The sequence below is a fragment of the Heteronotia binoei genome, chromosome 1 (genome assembly GCF_032191835.1).
Source record: "Heteronotia binoei isolate CCM8104 ecotype False Entrance Well chromosome 1, APGP_CSIRO_Hbin_v1, whole genome shotgun sequence".
NCBI lineage: Eukaryota > Metazoa > Chordata > Lepidosauria > Squamata > Gekkonidae > Heteronotia > Heteronotia binoei.
This window is the reverse complement of record NC_083223.1, coordinates 143,259,543-143,278,510: the sequence shown is the minus strand read 5'-3', so window position 1 is coordinate 143,278,510 and position 18,968 is coordinate 143,259,543. Positions and strand designations below refer to the sequence as shown.

Below are 18,968 nucleotides of genomic sequence, written 5' to 3'. Positions count from 1 at the left end.
CTTCCTCTGCAGAGCACTGTTTTTTAAGTTGATAATTTTGTATGGCCCACGAATGATGTTGTAAATATCCAAATGGCCCTTGGCAGGAAAAAGGTTCCCCACTCCTGTATTAGAGCAAAACTCAGAATCCAGGATTAATCTAGAATTACATTTCTGTCATATAAATGCAAAAACAGAAGCAATTTAAGAAATCTCAATGCTATTATGTTCTGTGATGAATTTTGTAAAAAGAATAATCACAAAAATAATTGGAGGCTTTTAAAAAATATTGCAGAAGTGTAACAAACACACAGCCTTTAAAATGGAGATGTTCCACTGGGCCATTGGTTGAGGAGACGGGTGTCTTGTTATACTGGCTTCCTCTGCTCCACCCCCCTGATATGATATGTTCAGCGCCTGTCGGAGGTGATTTTTCCCTGCCCATTGGTCAGCTTTGCATACATTTGTACAGACCTGCAGGAGCACTATGTGCCTATGTTCTTGGGCCATCTTGGGTTTGATTTTCTGTACAATTAATCAAAGATTTTATTGTTTTTACTGTTTTACTTGTTTAACTGTGTTTTAATTGTTGCGAGCCACCCTGAGCCCTGTGTGCAGGGAAGGACAGGGTAAAAGTCAAAGAAAGCATTTTGGTTTACAAAGTGTTGTTTTAAAAAATCTTTTTGTATAGCACGTTAATTGTTGTTTCGTTCTGCTTCTGTTAAACAACAACAAAATAAAATATTTTGGGGTAATATGATAGGATTAAACTTTTTTTTCTTGTGCTAAATTCATAATTACAGCGGAATCTTATGTCACAGTGGAACTGTGAATCAATAACACAGGGAATTCTTTCTTCCTTACTGTAAGACAACTGAAGCTTTCCTGGGGGAACCTTAGGCTTCCCAATCCCCAGGTCCCAGAGGGGGATCCCCCGGTTTTACAGGCTTCCCCCCTCCCCCAGCCAGCTGGCCGGCGGGGGAAACCCCGCCCCCAGAGCCATCATGCACCTCTATGAACGATTCCCATAGGGAATGATGGGGAATTGATCCGCCGGTATCGGGGGCTCTGGGGGGCTGTTACTTGAGATAGAGTCACCAAATTTTCAGTATAGCATCTAGTGCCTCTCTCCAAAATACCTCCCAAGTTTCAAAAAGATTGGACCAGGGGATCCAATTCTATGAGCCCCAAAAGAAGGTGCCCCTATCCTTCATTATTTCTTATGGAAGGAAGGCATTTAAAAATTTGTGCAGTCCCTTTAAATGTGATGGCCAGAACTCCCTTGAAGTTCAATTATGCTTGTCGCACCCTTGCTTTCGGCTCCGCCCCCAATGTCTCCTGGCTCCACCCCCAATGTCTCCTGGCTCCACCCCCAAAGTCCCCAGATATTTCTTAAATTGGACTTGGCAACCCTAGGGAACCTGCTTTAGAGGGCTATAACTTGGATATTCGAAATCCAATTTATGCCAAATTTGGAAAGTGGATGGAGGAGACACTACTGAATACTCTGGTGAGTTTTTTGTATTGTAAGCCGCCCTGAGCCCGCCTTGGTGGGGTAGGGCGGGATATAAATCGAACAAATAAATAAATAAATAAACCTCCCAAAACAATCAAACCACCATTTGCCCTACGTTGTTCCCATCCCTAGTGCCTACCCTTCCCAAACCTCACCCTCCTCAGGCTCCAGCCCCCCAAACTCCAGGTATCTCTGAATCCAGAGCTAGCAACCCTATCAGTAATGGACAGAATTGAAATGAAATGTGACATGAGTTCTCATTTAAATTCATTCTGACTTGATCTTGTGGCTCTTTTCATAGTTCTCCTGGGTATCTTATGTATGGTTTCATACAGTGACATAATCACATTTTCACCTGGTTTTGAAAGCTGCAGATTTTTTGGGGTGTGTGTGTGGATTATGCATAGACATGATATTGGCCAGGATCCAGAGCAGTGTATGTGTGCTTATGAAGTACTTCTTATTTATTTCATAGTAGCAGTCTCTCTTGCCTCATGGAAAGTTACTCCAGAAAACCCTCTGATTTTCCAGATGGTGGTGGTCTGGGAAGTTTCGAGGGCCACTAGGTTAGGGGTATTAGAAATTATGGATGGAGCACCACACCTACGTGTTTGTCCTTTGGCATTTGTTAATTCACAAATTAAAATCAAATCCTGAATGTGACCTGTGTAATGTAGAACTGTAATTTACTTGGGGGAGAAATATATGAAAATATCTATATATTCATTTATGTAAAGGTTTTCTAATACTTTCAGCCATGAGGCTACCATTAATTGTAAGGATAGTATACATATAATGATGATCAAAATAATACCCAGTCCAGCGACTGGCAGTAGTTCATAACATTTCCCAGATGTCTTGTCAAGCAACAGCTGTACTTCTGCACTTGGCAGTAATTTTTGGCACTGAAAGTGTATGTTAGCAGGAGTTACATACTGCAGTTATTTAAGTGAACTCTGAGAGAGATCACACTGCTGTAGAAAAGACTTAGCCACTGTAGGCAGCACATAATTCTATCTCTAACTTTATTTTCTGGACAGTTGTATCTCTAGGAGGCCAGTGTGTATGAATCAGTATAATTGTAATAAGAGAGCTTTCTTTCAAAAGCTGCTTTAGGATACATTCTATGGAGACCATTTTGTTTCCTGTATTCATTTGTTATATCCAGTGTGTATATAAGAGGCACACGCACTTGCAGAATGTGTATTTATCTGTCTCTTCAGTGAATGACTAAATTGAAATTAGTGATCATTTTGCAAATTGTTAACCAAGATCACTGCTTTGTTCTGTATAGTAATTTAGGATGATATCTAAGACATACTGCATGTTTTAATTGATCCAGGCAATTATAGGAGGGAAGTGTATACTTGGAATTGTCTTTCAAAATAATAAATGTTCATATGTTCAAATGCAATTTGATATTAATATTCCTCTTTTCAAAATGAGAAAAAAATACTAAGAGTTTACAGTATCATTGTGTTTGTGGTCCCCATTTCAGAATGCATTGTTTCTTGTGCCATTCTAAGGTGTATCAGACTTCAAAATATTCAGGCTCTTTGATTTCCTAAAAAAATTGTCTTGTTCTTGGTCAGTGTTTGTCAGGTTCAACTCCAGCCATGGTTTCCCAGTGGAGGTTGATTCAGACACCAGCATCTTCCAGCTCAAGGAGGAGGTTGCTAAGCGACAGGGAGTTCCAGCTGACCAGTTGCGTGTGATTTTTGCAGGGAAGGAGCTCAGGAATGACTTGACACTGCAGGTAAGTCTCCCTTGATAGTTTCATTTCTGGGATGCTGCCAGCTTAACTGCTTCTGCCTCTAACACTGCCAATCTGACATTCACGCCTGAGATCTAATAGAATAAATAGTGCCTGGGGATTCCTTGAACTTTACTCCACACTGCTTCATTAATTCTGACCTTCTTAATTATGCATTAAAACAGCAAGCAGAAAGGATGGGGAGGAAGAAAGAATATGAGAAGGAGGGGGGAGAGAAGGAGAGATCGGTGCTTAGTGAATAAATGTTTACTGACTACAGGAGCAAGCTATGCACATTTTCTGTATCTGTTCAATTTCTATATTACTTATTCCATTTGAATCTTAATGAAGAAGGATGTGAATAAATTGCTCTAAATCAGGCTGCTCAGTCATCACTTGTATAGAATTTGTAACCCAATTGTGACCCCTGGAGGATACTTGTAAGGCTGCTCTTGCTGGTTGTGTGTGAAATGTATACATGTGCTGATAAAATATAGTGTTTGAAGGCCTGATCATAGAAGCCAGAGGCATCAGAATAACAATATACTCATATTCCAGAAACCTAGCATGGTGAGGATAGGGAGCAATTTAAAAATTGCTGAGTTCATAGCTAAATCTTACATCTTTGCTGTTCTTCTGAAGTTAAATTGGGGAAGAAGGTAGCCTTAGACAAGCCCATGATCCCTTAGCCATAGTCCTCGATGCAGGAGCTAATGATGCTGCTCTAATTTGCAAGGCTGTAGTAAGATAATGTATGTGAAGTGCTTTGAACAATCCATAAATAGTAAATATTATTACACTGAAGGGAAAAGCAGCTTAGCAAGACAGATGCAGAGCAAAGGTAATTCTTTGGTCCTTTGCATCTAATCACCGTTGATGCCTTCATAATAGCCTCATAATTTAATAATGTTTTGTGATAACTTTTGTTCAGTTGGCAGCAGCCTTTGATCTAAGCAAATGTGGTACACCAGAAATCTGGAAGCTGTCTGCTTTCTGACCTGGTGTTTGTGTTGTGTGTTTGGACTACACTTATTGCCTCTTGTGCCAGGTGCCTGCCCGAACCAGGACAGTCAGAGGGGGGTATTAATGAGGTGTCATTTAATAATGATGACTACTGTTTTTTAACATTTATTAAACAGTTTGCTTAGGAAACTCTGTAACCAAAGGTGTGATCATTCCTCCATCCAATTACCCCACCCCTGAGCTCTATGGAAGAATTAGGGGGGGGGGGGTATAAATGAATGAATACAGCATAATGTACATTGCTGTTGTAACATTATCAAACTCAGGGGTAGTGTAAATGGATGAGCGGAATGTTCACATTTTTGCCTTTATGGAGTTTCCTAAGCAAACAATATGTTGGAAGCAACTGGACCACACTTACACCCCCTGGCCCCCAGAAGCTTACGGTGTAAATGTTATTTGATTCTGGGCTAAATCAGTTGCATTTGGGTTTGGTTTTGTCTATAAGAATGAAGGAGTTAAAGGCTTCGCAAAAAACCCATAAATTTTGAGGTGAGTCTGAAATAATAATAATAAATTTATTCTTATATCCCGCCCTCCCCCCGCCGAAGCGGGCTCAGAGCGGCTCACAGGACATGGTTTACACCATGATTACAGTAAAATACAATCATTACAATAAAAGACAATTAAAATAGTTAAATACATTCAAATTAAGTTAAATAAACAATTAAAATTTATCGGCTACAGATTTAAAGTGCTACAGTTCAATATATGTGTAGGATGGCTAGGTGTCATTACCTGGGTTCCATCTTAAACGCAAGTTGACAGAGGGTGGTTTTGCAAGCCCTGCGAAACTGATTTAGATCTCGCAGGGCTCGCACCTCCTCTGGTAGTTGATTCCACCATTGGGGAGCCATTGTAGAGAAGGCCTGCTCCCTCGTTGTTTTCAGTCTGGCCTCCCCTGGTCCAGGGATTCATAGTAGATTTTGGGAACTAGATCTCAGTGCTCTCTGGGGAACATATGGAGAGAGGCGGTCCCTAAGGTAGGCAGGTCCTCAGCCATATAGGGCTTTAAAGGTAATAACCAGCACCTTGTAACGAACTCGGTACACAATTGGCAGCCAGTGCAGCTCCCGCAACCTAGGCTGTACGTGTTCCCACCGTGGTAGTCCCACTAACAGCCTGGCCGCTGCATTCTGCACTAGCTGTAGTTTCTGCGTTCGGTACAAGGGCAGCCCCATGTAGAGGGCATTACAGTAGCCAGCCTCGAGGTGACCGTTGCATGGATCACAGTTGCCAGGTCGCCACGTTCCAAGAAGGGGGCCAACTGCCTCGCCCTCCTAAGGTAGAAGAAGGTGGATTCGGCAGTGGCAGCTATCTGGGCCTCCATTGTCAAGGAAGGCTCCAGTAGCACTCCCAAGCTCTTGACCCTGTGCACTGGTATCAGTGATGCACTGTCAAAAGTTGGTAGGGAGATCTCCCCTCTTGGCCCGCCGTGACCCACGCAAAGGACCTCTGTCTTTGCTGGATTCAGCTTTAGCCCACTCAGTCTGAGCCAACCCGCCACGGCTTGCAACGCCCGGTCCAGATTTATAGGGACATCGTCAGTCCGGCCGTCCATCAATAGATAGAGCTGGGTGTCATCAGCATACTGGTGGCAACCCAGCCCATACCTCCGGGCAATCTGGGCAAGGGGGTGCATGTAGATGTTAAACAACATCAGGGAGAGAACTGCCCCCTGAGGCACCCCACAATTAAGTAGGCGTCTCTGGGACAGCTCTCCTCCAATCGCCACCCTTTGTCCCCGACCTTCAAGGAAGGAGAGCCACTGTAAGTCTAGCCCCCAATTCCTGCGTCGGCGAGAAGAGAATGTGAAGATACCACATGCATGTACAGTATCCCAACACCATTAAAGAAGCGTATTTCACAGCCACCTAGTTATCTTTCTAAAAAAAGATAACGCACAGGCAAACACTTTCTGTTTTTAAACCAGCACAGATTAATTGGTGATCATGTTTACAGCTGTGTGGGCGTATTGCTATGCACTGGATGGCTGATGTGTCTGGTTTCCAAGAGGCACTTCTCTATTGACATCCTATTGCTTCTCCTAGCCTGGTATGGTGTTCATTGCTTTGTAAAAAGCTTTAGGGAGTTTGGGCACACAAAGGAAACTATAGAAATGCAAATTGCTCTTGTCATTCTCCAGTGCGTCTCCCACTGCTCATTGTGTGTCAAGTGCCTTCTCACCTTGCTTGTGGGTGGCTTCCTAAGATGCAAGGGCCTTCGCTATTGCTGCATCTATAGCTTATATATTGTGCATTTATTTTCACATATAAGTATAACGAAGGTGTTTTGGTGCCATAAGCAAGACTTGCAGGTCTCAGTTACCTTTTCAGAATTTTCTTGCGCTTGCCTACTTTGCTCTCTACCTTGGCATCAAAGCATTATAATTGCTGTGCTAGGCTGTTTCTTGGTGAAACAGAAACAGTTTCTTGAACTGCACTCCAAATAGGGAATAGCATAAAACAGGAAACATAAAAGGGAAGGCATTTTTTTTTGCCCCCCAGTCTCTTGAGAATTTTCTCATAAGGCTACTTCCTTGTGCTATTCAAATCTGTCTAGTCAAAAGCCAGTTACTTTTTATGAAACATAAATAGCAAATCTTTGCAGGGAAAAACAAAAAAAAACTAGTCCTGCCTTTACCTGTCAAAGGAATAAAATTCTCTGATTTTTAGAGAGTAATTATTTTTCCTTACTCCTGACTTTAACATGGAAGGTTTTATCTCAGAGACCCGGGGGGGGGGGGGATGCTGCGTCGGGCCCCCTTTAATATATAAGTTATATATAATCTCTTTTTTTTAATGAAGTCTCTTAGGGAGGTGGGGGGAATTGGTGTCAATGGAGGGAAACAGAATGTGGTCTTTGGGCAGTTTGCTGGCAAGGGAGATGTGATCAGTGAGAGACGCTGATATTATTGGTGCAGCAAATACAGCATTGTCCTATTTGTCCTGTTACTTATTTTGTCCTGTTACTTATTTTCACCATTATGGTGTTGTGTTATGCTGTTAGCCATCAGCTGCGTGCTGTTTACTGCTTATGTCTGTAAGATTGTTTACTGTGCTGCTCCTGTTTCATAATGTATGTTTTTATGATATTATTGTAACTCTGTTGTTTATTGTTGTAAGCCACCCTGAGCCCATTTGTGGGATAGGTGGGATATAAATCTTAAAATTAAATTAAATTAAATTTGTGAGGACAATGTAGGGTGCCTTTTGTAGACTGCTCTGTTCATTTTTCAATACAGTTTATTTTGTGGTCATTTAGAAAGCAATGAGTTTAAGGAATATGATTTTTTTCTTAACTTCAACCCCCGAAGTTATATCTTCATGGCAAAAGCAATGGGAACCACTCAGAGGAAGATATCACATGAGAAGCCTCTGGTCAGAAATGTAGTTTGCCATTCTAGAATATGCAGTTTTCATTTCTGCAGTGACATTGCCAACATCCCTTACATCCTAATTATGGAAATTTGGATTAGTTAGATGGACCAGAAATTGGAAGAGACAGAAAGTAAAGAGAGGGGGCACTTTTCTTCAAATGTGGCCATATTAGCAGCAAAATAAACAGTATACATAACTAATAAATAATGGGGTTGCATATGTTAAATTTTGGTTGGAGGGCTGAGTCCTAGCATGAAGAGAAAAAACCCAGAAAGCTAGGAATGTTTTGGCAGGTGAGAACCTCAGGGAAACAGAATACCGACTTTCTCAGACAAGTACCTGCTTTCTCCTTTAAGGACCTTACAAAGCTTCTGTGCATCAAGCTATGAGACAGCAGGAGGAACTGGCTTGAGATTTCCTTTCAGAATTGGCATTATGATGAAGTCAAGTTGCAGGCAGTGCTGCAGGAGGCAGAATCCAAGAAGTCTGAAGGGTTTTTTTTTTTGTTTTTCTTGGCTGTGGAGAAACACAAAGCTGCCTTTGCTTCAAAAGCATTGCAGGGGCAAGATTGTGAAGCTTGTTTCATAGCATGACCCTCTCTGCTCATCAGTATGTAGAGATCCTTTCCCGTATATTTTTCTGAAAACAGCTTCTTTCCACAGTGGACTATATTATAACCAATACCAAAATGTCTCATTAATGCTAAGCATTATCATATCTCAAGCAGGATTTCCAGTACCTTTCCATATATTTTTAGAGAAAGAGCTAGGGCTGCCAGCCTCCAGGTGGGTGGCAAACAAAATAATAACTGTGGAAAATCACAAAAAGCAATTAATACTGATTCCCAATACTATGAACAAAATTCAAAAAGCAGCAGTCAAATTAATTTCATAGAAAATTTACAAAACAGTTATTACTACAGCATCTATAAAATTATATACACAACAATACAATTGACAATGTCACTCAAAAATCATAACAAACAGTTCATTAAAGTCCTAAAGTATACCGTTGCTCCAGAAGACTTCCAAAAGTTTAGACAAACGATCCTGCCGCTCCTTTTGTGGTGGATTAAAGTGCTAGTGTGCTCCAACAGTCCTGTGGCTGATATTAATCTTAAATGTCGATAGATGTATCAATAAGTATTTCAATCCAGCCAAAATCAAGACTTTGTTTCTTGGAAAAATAAACCTGTGGGTGCATGGAAAACCTCTGACAGGGACACATATATATATCACCGTTTCAGACCCAGTCCTTTATCGAAGAGGCATCTCCCACTCATCAACTAGCCCAGGTAACAGCCTCACAGCACTAGTTTCTCCATACATAGTGCTGTGAGGCTGTTACCTGGGCTAGGCTCAACACCATGACAGTCCAAGATGACCAAGTACCCAAAAGCTGATCTGGCATGAGTGCCAATCTATGTGTAGTCCATTAAAGTCCAAAGACAAGTTGTGGGGGTTTCTGGAAATCATGGCTCTTTGGCAATAGTATCCAACAATTTGTTTAATTTGTTTGCATTTTAAATGCTATTATATTTGAGGCTTTCTATGAGAAGCATAAAATGATTTTGAAAGACCAGCAAAATATTTACTATAAACACAAGGGGAGCTTCAGATGCTTCCTTTTTAGAAACAGCTCTGCTAGAATATATGTCAGTAAACTGCATGTGCACAATGCCAGTAGCGTTACTATAAAGGGGTATATTTGCTGCAATCTAGAACTTTCCTAGAAGGAAGCTCCATTAAATAATATGGAACTTCTGTAGGGTTACGAATACTTGGTTGGAACATTCCTGGATATTTGGGAGTGGAGCCCAGAGAGGGCAGGGTTTGGAGAGGGGAGGCTTCAGTGGAGCATAATGCCATGGCACCTTTGATCTTCATCGTGGTCTCTGTGCAGTCCCACACATGGGTTTTCTGCCTGGAACAAACCCGACCTCGGAGAATTCAAAGCAATCTTAGGCGTTTATTTTGATGCACATTCCTTCTTGGTCTGGGGAGCAGGCATCCACTGCGCATGCCTGGAGCTAGAGGAAGGCGCTCCACCCACCCAGTTTCTTCTTTACCGCCATTCGGGAAACACCTACCTTGTTGCATCTCCTTAACTTCATTGTGATCTTCACCATTTTTCTCTTCGACCCTTCACGATTTTTCATCTTCTTCTACTTCACCGACTGGTATCGTAAAAAAAAAAGAACTTTATCTTCTTCCCTTTCCTTTCACAACCTCTTCCCCCCAGATGGATGGAAGGGAAAGATCCCAAAACAACGTTTAAAAAGTGTACCCGGTGCACGGCCAAAATTCCTTCTACGGACGGACATTCTTTGTGTCTATTTTGTCTGGGGGATACCCACAGAATCGACACCTGTCTCCATGGCAGCCAGTTTGTGAAATAGGCCAGAAAAAATCGTGCAGCCAGACTTAAAAGCCACCTTTTAGAGTCATCGCTGCGGCCTGTAATGTCCCACGCTTCGGAATCCCAAACTTTGCCATCCTCCCTAACTCTGCAAAGGGACGTGGCTTGACCGGCAGCTTCCGTTGCATCGGCTCCCAGTAAGCATACATCTGGAAAACACTCTAAGAAGTCTGATGATTCTAGGAAGAAATACCGACTACAATCGATCTCCAAAAATCTCTCGGATTCGACACCTTTGAGATCGAAGCCGAAGACGGATCGTCAGTCTTCCGATCCCAGGCCTTCCGACCATACCATGACTTCGACATCGCACCAGGCTGCACCTACCTCGACTTCGCTGCCGATGGCACCGATTGTTCTGGTGGAGCTCTCATCGATGTCATACATGATGACATCGTCCACATCCGATCAAGATCTCCATCAGTTCATGAATCCGTACCAGAAAACATCCTGGACAACGAATCCTTGGAATCCTCGCGTCTTCGAAGTCAGTGAGTTAATTTACTTAGAGCACACTCCTTTCGAGAAGTTTCAATGCCTCGCATGTCCAAGGAACCAACAGTCTCTCCACTCCAACAAGAACCTTCGACGCCCAGGGATCCGTCCACTCAAATTTATGCTGAGCAGTCCCCACATCAATGTAGGGATCATTATTACTACTACAGCCCTTCACACTCCAGTTCACCATCTCCACGTAGATACCGACAATACTACAGATCATCATCTCGTGAAACACATCGACCTCGGTACCATGATGATCCATACCAACCTTGGTACCATGAAACAGTTTACCAACATACTTACCGTGAGTCTCAATACCATGAGGACACCTATCGGTCTCAGTACCGTGAGGACGTTTCATATCCTCGATTCCAAGAAAGTCCATCTCCTCACCAACCACGGCATTACAGTCTAGTGTCAAAACCGCTATCACCAGCCCGGTCTACATCCGCTTTCTCTGTCATATCGAAACAACAGCCTGACCAATCTACCATTACGAGTAAGTCCATATCGGTTCCTACCAAGCCCACATACACGACTCCCATTGATGCTCCGGAAGAATCCGAAGCTGAACACTCGGATGCTTCTCATTCTACGGCTTTTGCACCACCTTCGCCGATCTCCGACATTACCAAGCTGGCCGACCTCTCACCATCAGAGGGATCCAAGGCTTTCTTGGACCTACTTACCAACATGGCTAATACACTTAACATAAAACTCACCACTGAACTGCCAAGAGTATCAGATGTAGTCCATGATCTGGTCCATGTGGACCTACATGCAAGCTCCTTCCTCCTGATGCTTCCTGTCCACCTCAAAGGCTTAAAGGAGGCTTGGGATAAGCCCACATTGGTTCCACCTACCTCCAAAAAGATCGAATCCTTATATAAGATCCATGCTCTGGATTCTAAATTTCTATTTAATCACCCGCACCCAACTCCATGATCATTCATTCCTCATCCAAGTCCAAGCAAACACGTCATTTGGTTCCACCTGAGAAGGAAGGGAAGAAGCTAGACACTTTAGGGAGAAAAATCTACTCCCTTTCTACTGCTACCTCCGAAATTCATAATTATTTAGCATATTTCTCGGCCTACACCTTTAATTTGACATCCCAACTTACTACAATGGTTCCTTCTCTACCTGACTCTGCACAGAAACAGGCATATTCTACAGGAGCTCTCCCAAGTGAGCAAACAACGGATCAATTTGGTTTGCCATGCTGTTGCTTGCTCATCCAGAATCATGGCTGCATCTATCGCCCTACGCCACCATGCCTGGCTCCGATCCTCCTCATTGCAACCAGACATCAATTTTAAAATTGAAGACTTGCCCTTCAACAGTCAAGGCCTCTTCAATGCTACAACTGATGATATTGTGACCACTGTTAATGCCAGTAGAAAAAGGGCTAGAAGGTTGGGAGTCAATGAACAACAGTCTCAACCTAACCGACAGAGAGTCTGGAAGCCATCCTATTATAAATGTCCTTGCTCACGTCGACAAACTGATTTCTGGAAGCGCAAGGCTCCTCCAGCTAAACAACCCTTCCATCAAAGGGCCTGTCCACAAACCACAAAAAAGACGACCCCAGCTTCAAAACAGTCTCTTTGACTCTCTAATATCACAATACTCCACAGACAGCACCGAATTGCATCCATTCTACCCCATGTAGGAATCCATAACATCGGATTCATGGGCCCTAGCGATCGTTCACAGGGGCTACTCCGTAGAGTTCGATTGGCCCCCGAGGCTCCATCGGTTCATATGTACTCCCCCTTCCCTCCCTCTCCAGGAAGAGATCTCCACCTTGCTGGACAAGGCGGCCATAGAACCAGTTCCACCACAGTTCCATCACATGGGGTTCTATTCTCAATACTTCCTGGTTCCAAAGAGAGATGGGGGACAACGCCCAATACTGGATCTTCGCAAACTCAATCACCACATTCTATACAAGAAATTTCGCATGATCACCCTGCAGTCTGTCCTACCACTGATCCCAAAGGAGGCTTGGATGGCGTTGATAGACCTTCAAGATGCCTACTTCCACCTCACCATCAACCATCACCACAGAAGATTCCTCAGGTTTGCCGTCGGGGGCCAACACTACCAGTTCCATTCTCTCCCCTTCAGTTTGTCGACCACACTAAGAGTCTTCACAAAATGCATGGCAGTGGTAGCAGCGACACTCCGTCAACAAAAATTTTTCATATACCCCTACATAGACGATTGGCTCATTGTGGCCCAATCCAAAGAGCAACTCCAAAGGGACATCTCTACCATTCTGTCTCTTCTGTCTTCACTAGGCCTTCAGGTCAACCTGACAAAATCCAACCTGATTCTACACAGGACATTCAGTTCATAGGGGCACACCTATCGACACTATTGCACAAGGCCTACCTCCCGGCAGACAGAGTTCACCGTATCCAATCTCTGGCCGCTACCATCATTATGCACCCTACCCAAACAGCCTTCATTTTCCAACGTATTTTGGGTCTCATGGAGGCCACAACTTCTGTCCTGTGCTTTGTGAGACTCCACATGCACCCTCTACAATTATGGTTCGTCTGGATGTTCCGCCCACATCAACAACACCAAATGACCCTACTCACTGTTCCACGCCTCATTCCACCTCACCTTCTATCTGGAATGCCACCTTCTATCTGGAATGCCGTTCATACGGTCACCCCCATCGGCTGTTGTCACGACCGATGCCTTGAAGTAGGGTTCGGGAGCTCACTTCGGAACACTATCAGTACAAGGCCAGTGGACAGCCTATGAGAAATCCCTTCATATCAACTGCCTGGAACTCTTGACGGTCCACAGAGCTCTAAAGTCTTCTACCATCCCTCCAAGGTCAGCACATACAGGTCACTTCGGACAATGTAGCGACCATATTTTATATCAATTGTCAGGGAGGCACTGCTTCTGTCCGCCTTTGCAGATGAGCCTTATCCCTGTGGCATTGGAGCATTGCTCACAGCATATTTCTAACAGCTGTATAGCTGTACATCTACCGGGAATCCAAAATGTTCAAGCAGACACACTAAGTTGCCATCTCGTGAACGACCACGAATGGACCCTCAAACGTCATTATCTTCAGAAAGTCTTCAAAACATTCGGGGTTCCAGCAATAGACGTCTCTCCAGACAACTCCCAATGCCCATGTTTCTACACTCGGGGCCCTCCATCCGCGCAATCCACAGGAGATGCCTTCCTCCACTCGTGGTTGGGACCACTACACTACCTATTTCCACCTATTCCACTGATAATGAGAACACTACAGAGAATCCAATTGGATTTGACCAACTGTATCCTTATCACTCCCTGGTGGCCCCGTCAACCACGGTTCACTACTCTCCTCCTATCAAACAGTGTATTTCTCCATTTTCTCGAAGTTCAGGACCTAACCTCGCAACAGGAAGGCAAAGTCTTTCATCTATGACTGACTGCCTGGAAAATCAGTTTCTGAACTTTCCCTCAGAGGTCAGACATGTTCTGCTTAACACCAGGAGACCTTCCACTAGAAAATCCTACTACCTTAAGTGGAAACACTTCTCAGCATACCCCACTCTACATAATTTTCATCCTAAACTATCATCTATAACTCAGATTCTAACCTACACTTTGTCTCTTTCGAACTCAGGTCTAACGTATTCTTCCCTGAAAGTGCATTTGGCAGGCATTTCAGCCTTTTGTCCACACATTGAAGGATGCATCGTTTTCTCCCACTCCACGACTAAGGCCTTCCTAAAAGGGATTTTATATCTCCAACCTCCAATCCAATCCAATTCTGAGTTGTTGTTGCTGGGAAACGTCTGTGTGTTTGGTTGAGTGGGCTGAAGGTGAAGGTGATTGAAGGTGATTGGTGCTGATTGATTAGGAGTGGCTGTGTTCCCCACCCTCTTTACATTGTTAAGCTGCGCCTTGCCAGAGGCTGAGCACACTTCAGAGAGGTCTGAGATAGAGCAGAGCAACTCTGAGGTTAGCTGAGACAGCTGGGGAAGTTGCTGAGAATTCCTGAGTTTGGTGACTGCTGAAAATTCTGAGTTGTGGTTGCTGGGGAACTGCTGTGTGCTTGGTTGAGTGGGCTGAAGGTAAAGGTGATTGGTGCTGATTGATTAGGAGTGGCTGTGTTCCCCACCCTCCTTGCATTGTTAAGCTGCGCCTTGCCAGAGGTGCGAGCCTTTGGCAAGAGCCAAAGGGCTCTTGGCCTGTGGCTCTTAGCCTGGGGGCTCTGTAAGAACCAAGAACCCAGATCCCTAATTTCCTTGTGCTCCCTTGAGGCTACATGTATGACTATCTGCCCACAGAACAGAAGTCTTGGGTGTGTGCTCGATGCAAGGAGCTCCTGGTCCTCAGGGAACGAGTTCGTACCCTTGAGGCCGAGGTGACTGACCTGAAGAAGTTAGGCACTCAAGGAAGACTCTCGGGGGCATACCAGATGAGCCCTGCTCTGAACGTGGCAACCCCGTTGCTGCCAGGGAGCATGAAGGGAGAAAGGAAACAGGGCACCGTGCTGAGGATAAGGGGAATGCACCCCAGAAGGGACCTCTTCTTCAGTTGGTGAGCGGGAATCCTTTCGTGCCAAGGAACCATCCTTGGGCGGGGAGAGAGGAGGTGTCTTGGTAGTTGGTGATTTGATCCTTAGGCAAGTAGACAGCTGGGTGGCAAAACCGCGTACTGACCGTATGGTGACTTGCCTGCCTGGTGCGAAGGTAGCGGACATTATACATGTAGTAGATAGACTGATAGACAGTGCTGGGGAGGAGCCAGTGGTCATGGTGCATGTTGGCACCAATGATGTGGGGAAATGCAGTCGTGAGGTCCTGGAGGAGAAATTTAGGCTGCTGGGCGGGAGACTTAAGGCCAGGACCTCCAAGGTAGCCTTCTCAGAAGTGCTACCTGTTCCATGTGCAGGGCTGGAGAGACAGGCACAAATTAGAAGTCTCAATGTGTGGATGAGACGATGGTGTAAGGAGGAAGGGTTTAAGTTTGTTAGGCACTGGGAAGCTTTCTGGAACAAGTGGGAGCTGTACAAAAGAGACTGTCTCCACTTGTCCCCAGATGGAACCAGGCTGCTGGCGCTTAAAATCAAAAAGGTGGCAGAACAGTTTTTAAACTAAATCTTGGAAGAAAGCCAACAGGAGATGAAATGTCTCTGGTTCGGGAGGACTTCTCTCAAAGAGATGAAGGGTTAGCTGTTACTTTTCTACCGGGTAATGGATCAGAGTTGTCCACTGAGATGGTGATAAACAGTACGGACTGTCTGCCAAAGTCTCAGGGTGGCAGGAAGAAGGTTGCAGGCCTAGCTTGCCTGGGAAATTATAGATGTTTGTATGCAAATGCAAGAAGTGTTCGAAGTAAAATTAATGAGTTGGAATGTTTAGTGTTGGGAGAAAACATAGACATTGTGGGAATTTCAGAAACTTGGTGGAATGAGGCGAATCAGTGGGACACGGTAATTCCTGGATATAAGTTATATCGGAAGGATAGGGAGGGAAGGGTTGAAGGTGGGGTGGCTCTGTATGTCAGAGAAGGTATACGGTCCAGCAAGTCTGAGGTAAGAGAATTAGATTCCCTTCTAGAAATGCTTTGGGTTGAAATAGAGGGCCCAAAAGAAAATTTAACTATGGAAGTTTGATATCGCCCACCAAATCAAAAGATAGAGGATGATTATAATATGATGGAAGGATTAAAGATAGCGGCTAAACGTAAAAACTGTCGTATTAGGTGATTTTAACTACCCGCAGATTGATTGGGTCAATATGTGTTCTGGTCAAGAGAAAGAGATTGAGTTTCTTGATGCTCTCAATGACTGTGCTATGGAGCAGATGGTCTCAGAACCTACCAGGGGTGGGGCAATCCTGTATTTGGTCCTAAGTAATGCCCAAGACTTGGTGAGAGATGTAAAAGGGATGCACTGATTGGGAGCAGTTACCATAACATTATTGATTTCACCCTTTGTATAAATAGAGAGTTGCCCCAAAAGCCCGGCAGAACCATGTTTAACTTTAAAAGGCGTAAATTCTCTGAGATGAGGATGCATGTGAAGAGAAAACCGAAAGGAAAGGTAAATACAGTCAAAACCCTTGGGGGAGATTGGAGGCTATTTAAAACTACAATCCTAGAAGCTCAGATAAAATATATACCACAAATTAGGAAAGGCACAAAGAGGTATAAGAAAAGGCCTGCATGGTTAACAAACGAAGTAATGGAAGGAGGATAGGGAAATGGCTGAGAAGCTGAATGTATTTTTTGCCTCCATCTTCACTGTGGAAGACGAGAAGTGTTTGCCCACTCCAGAACCACTAATTTTGGAAGGGGTGTTGAAAGACCTGAGTCAGATTGAGGCGACAAGATAGAAGGTCCTACAGCTGATAGACAAATTAAAAACTAATAAGTCACCAGGTCCGGATGGCATACATCCAAGAGTTCTGAAAGAACTCAAAGTTGAACTTGTGGATCTCCTGACAAAAATATGTAATCTTTCATTGAAATCTGCCTCCATTCATGAGGACTAGAAGGTAGCAAATGTCACCCCCATCTTTAAAAAGGGTTCCAGAGGAGATCCGGGATATTACAGGCCAGTCAGTCTGACTTCAATACTGGGAAAGTTGGTAAAACCATTATCAAGGACAGAATGAGTAGGCACATTGATGAACATGGGTTATTGAGGAAGACTCAGCATGGGTTCTGTAAGGGAAGATCTTGCCTCACTAACCTGTTACATTTCTTTGAGGGGGTGAACAAACATGTGGACAAAGGAGACTCAATAGATGTTACCTTGACTTCCAGAAAGCTTTTGATAAAGTTCCTCATCAAAGGCTCCTTAGAAAGCTCGAGAGTCATGGAGTAAAAGGACAGGTCCTCTTGTGGATCAAAAACTGGCTAATTAATAGGAAGCAGAGAGTGAGTATAAATTGGCAGTCTTTGCAGTGGAGGACGGTAAGCAGTGGGGTGCCGCAGGGCTCGGTACTGGGTCCCATGCTCTTTAACTTGTTCATAAATGATTTGGAGTTGGGAATGAGCAGCAAAGTGGCCAAGTTTGCAGATGAGACTAAATTGTTCAGGGTGATGGGAACCAGAGAGGATTGTGAGAAACTCCAAAGGGATCTGTTGAGGCTGGGTGAGTGCCTCACACACACACACACACAGGCACACACACACACACACGCATATACTGTGGCTAATAGCCACTGATGGACCTCTGCTCCATATTTTTATCCAATCCCCTCTTGAAGCTGGCTATGCTTGTAGCTGCCACCACCTCCTGTGGCAGTGAATTCCACATGTTAATCACCCTTTAGGTAAAGAAGTTCTTCCTTTTATCCGTTTTAACCTGACTGCTCAGCGATTTCATCGAATGCCCACGAGTTCTTGTATTGTGAGAAAGGGAGAAAAGAACTTCTTTCTCTACTTTCTCCATCCCATGCATAATCTTGTAAACCTCTATCATGTCACCCCACAGTCGACGTTTCTCCAAGGTAAAGAGCCCCAAGCATTTTAACCTTTCTTCATAGGGAAAGTGTTCCAAACCTTTAATCATTCTAGTTGCCCTTTTCTGGACTTTTTCCAATGCTAGAATATTCTTTTTGAGGTGCAGTGACCAGAATTGTACACAGTATTCCAAATGAGACCGCACCATTGATTTATACAGGGGCATTATGATACCGACTGATTTGTTTTCAATTCCCTTCCTAATAATTCCCAGCATGGCGTTGGCCTTTTTTATTGCAATCGCACACTGTCTTGACATTTTCAGTGAGTTATCTACCACGACCCCAAGATCTCTCTCTTGGTCAGTCTCTGCCAGTTCACAACCCATCAACTTGTATTTGTAGCTGGGATTCTTGGCCCCAATGTGCATTACTTTGCACTTGGCCACATTGAACCTCATCTGCCACGTTGAGGCCCACTCACCCAGCCTCAAGAGATCCCTTTAAAGTTAAGCAGGATCCCCACTGCTAGACGTTATGGAATAGCTCCTATGATGTCCTTACACAGAGAGAAGACATTTCTGATGCAGGAAACAATCTTCTTTTTTGTGAATTTTCCACTCAGGCACATACTATTAATGAGGTCCTCAACAGTCTTTCTCCACAGTGGGGACTAAAGCAGGTAACATTTTCCTTTCCCCCTTTTGATCTGCACAAAAACCCTGTGAGGTAAGATAGGCTGAAAGACTGTGACTGGTCTGAAATCACAGTGTCGACCAAAGTGACCTCAGCAGGGTATGATACCACAGAGTCCATCCTGCAAAGTAGTCATTTTCTCCAAGGGAGCTGATCTCTGCCATCTGGAGAGCAGTTGTAATTGTGAGTGATCTCCAGCCCTCACTTGGAAACTGGCAACCATGTTTCCCATTGAGGAAATGGCTGGTTGGCTGCAACTGAACAGC

The 18,968-nt window shown here is 44.1% G+C and overlaps 1 protein-coding gene across 2 annotated transcripts in view; it reads left to right on the top strand.

The window, feature by feature from the left end:
* The window catches only part of PRKN (parkin RBR E3 ubiquitin protein ligase), a 1,449,443-nt gene that overhangs the window by 316,163 nt on the left and 1,114,312 nt on the right, over positions 1 to 18,968 (top strand). For both annotated transcript variants that reach the window (XM_060241955.1, XM_060241946.1), the window contains exon 2: positions 3,088 to 3,251. In XM_060241955.1, coding sequence (XP_060097938.1) covers positions 3,088 to 3,251 — 164 coding nt within the window. The remainder of the gene's footprint in view (positions 1 to 3,087; positions 3,252 to 18,968) is intronic.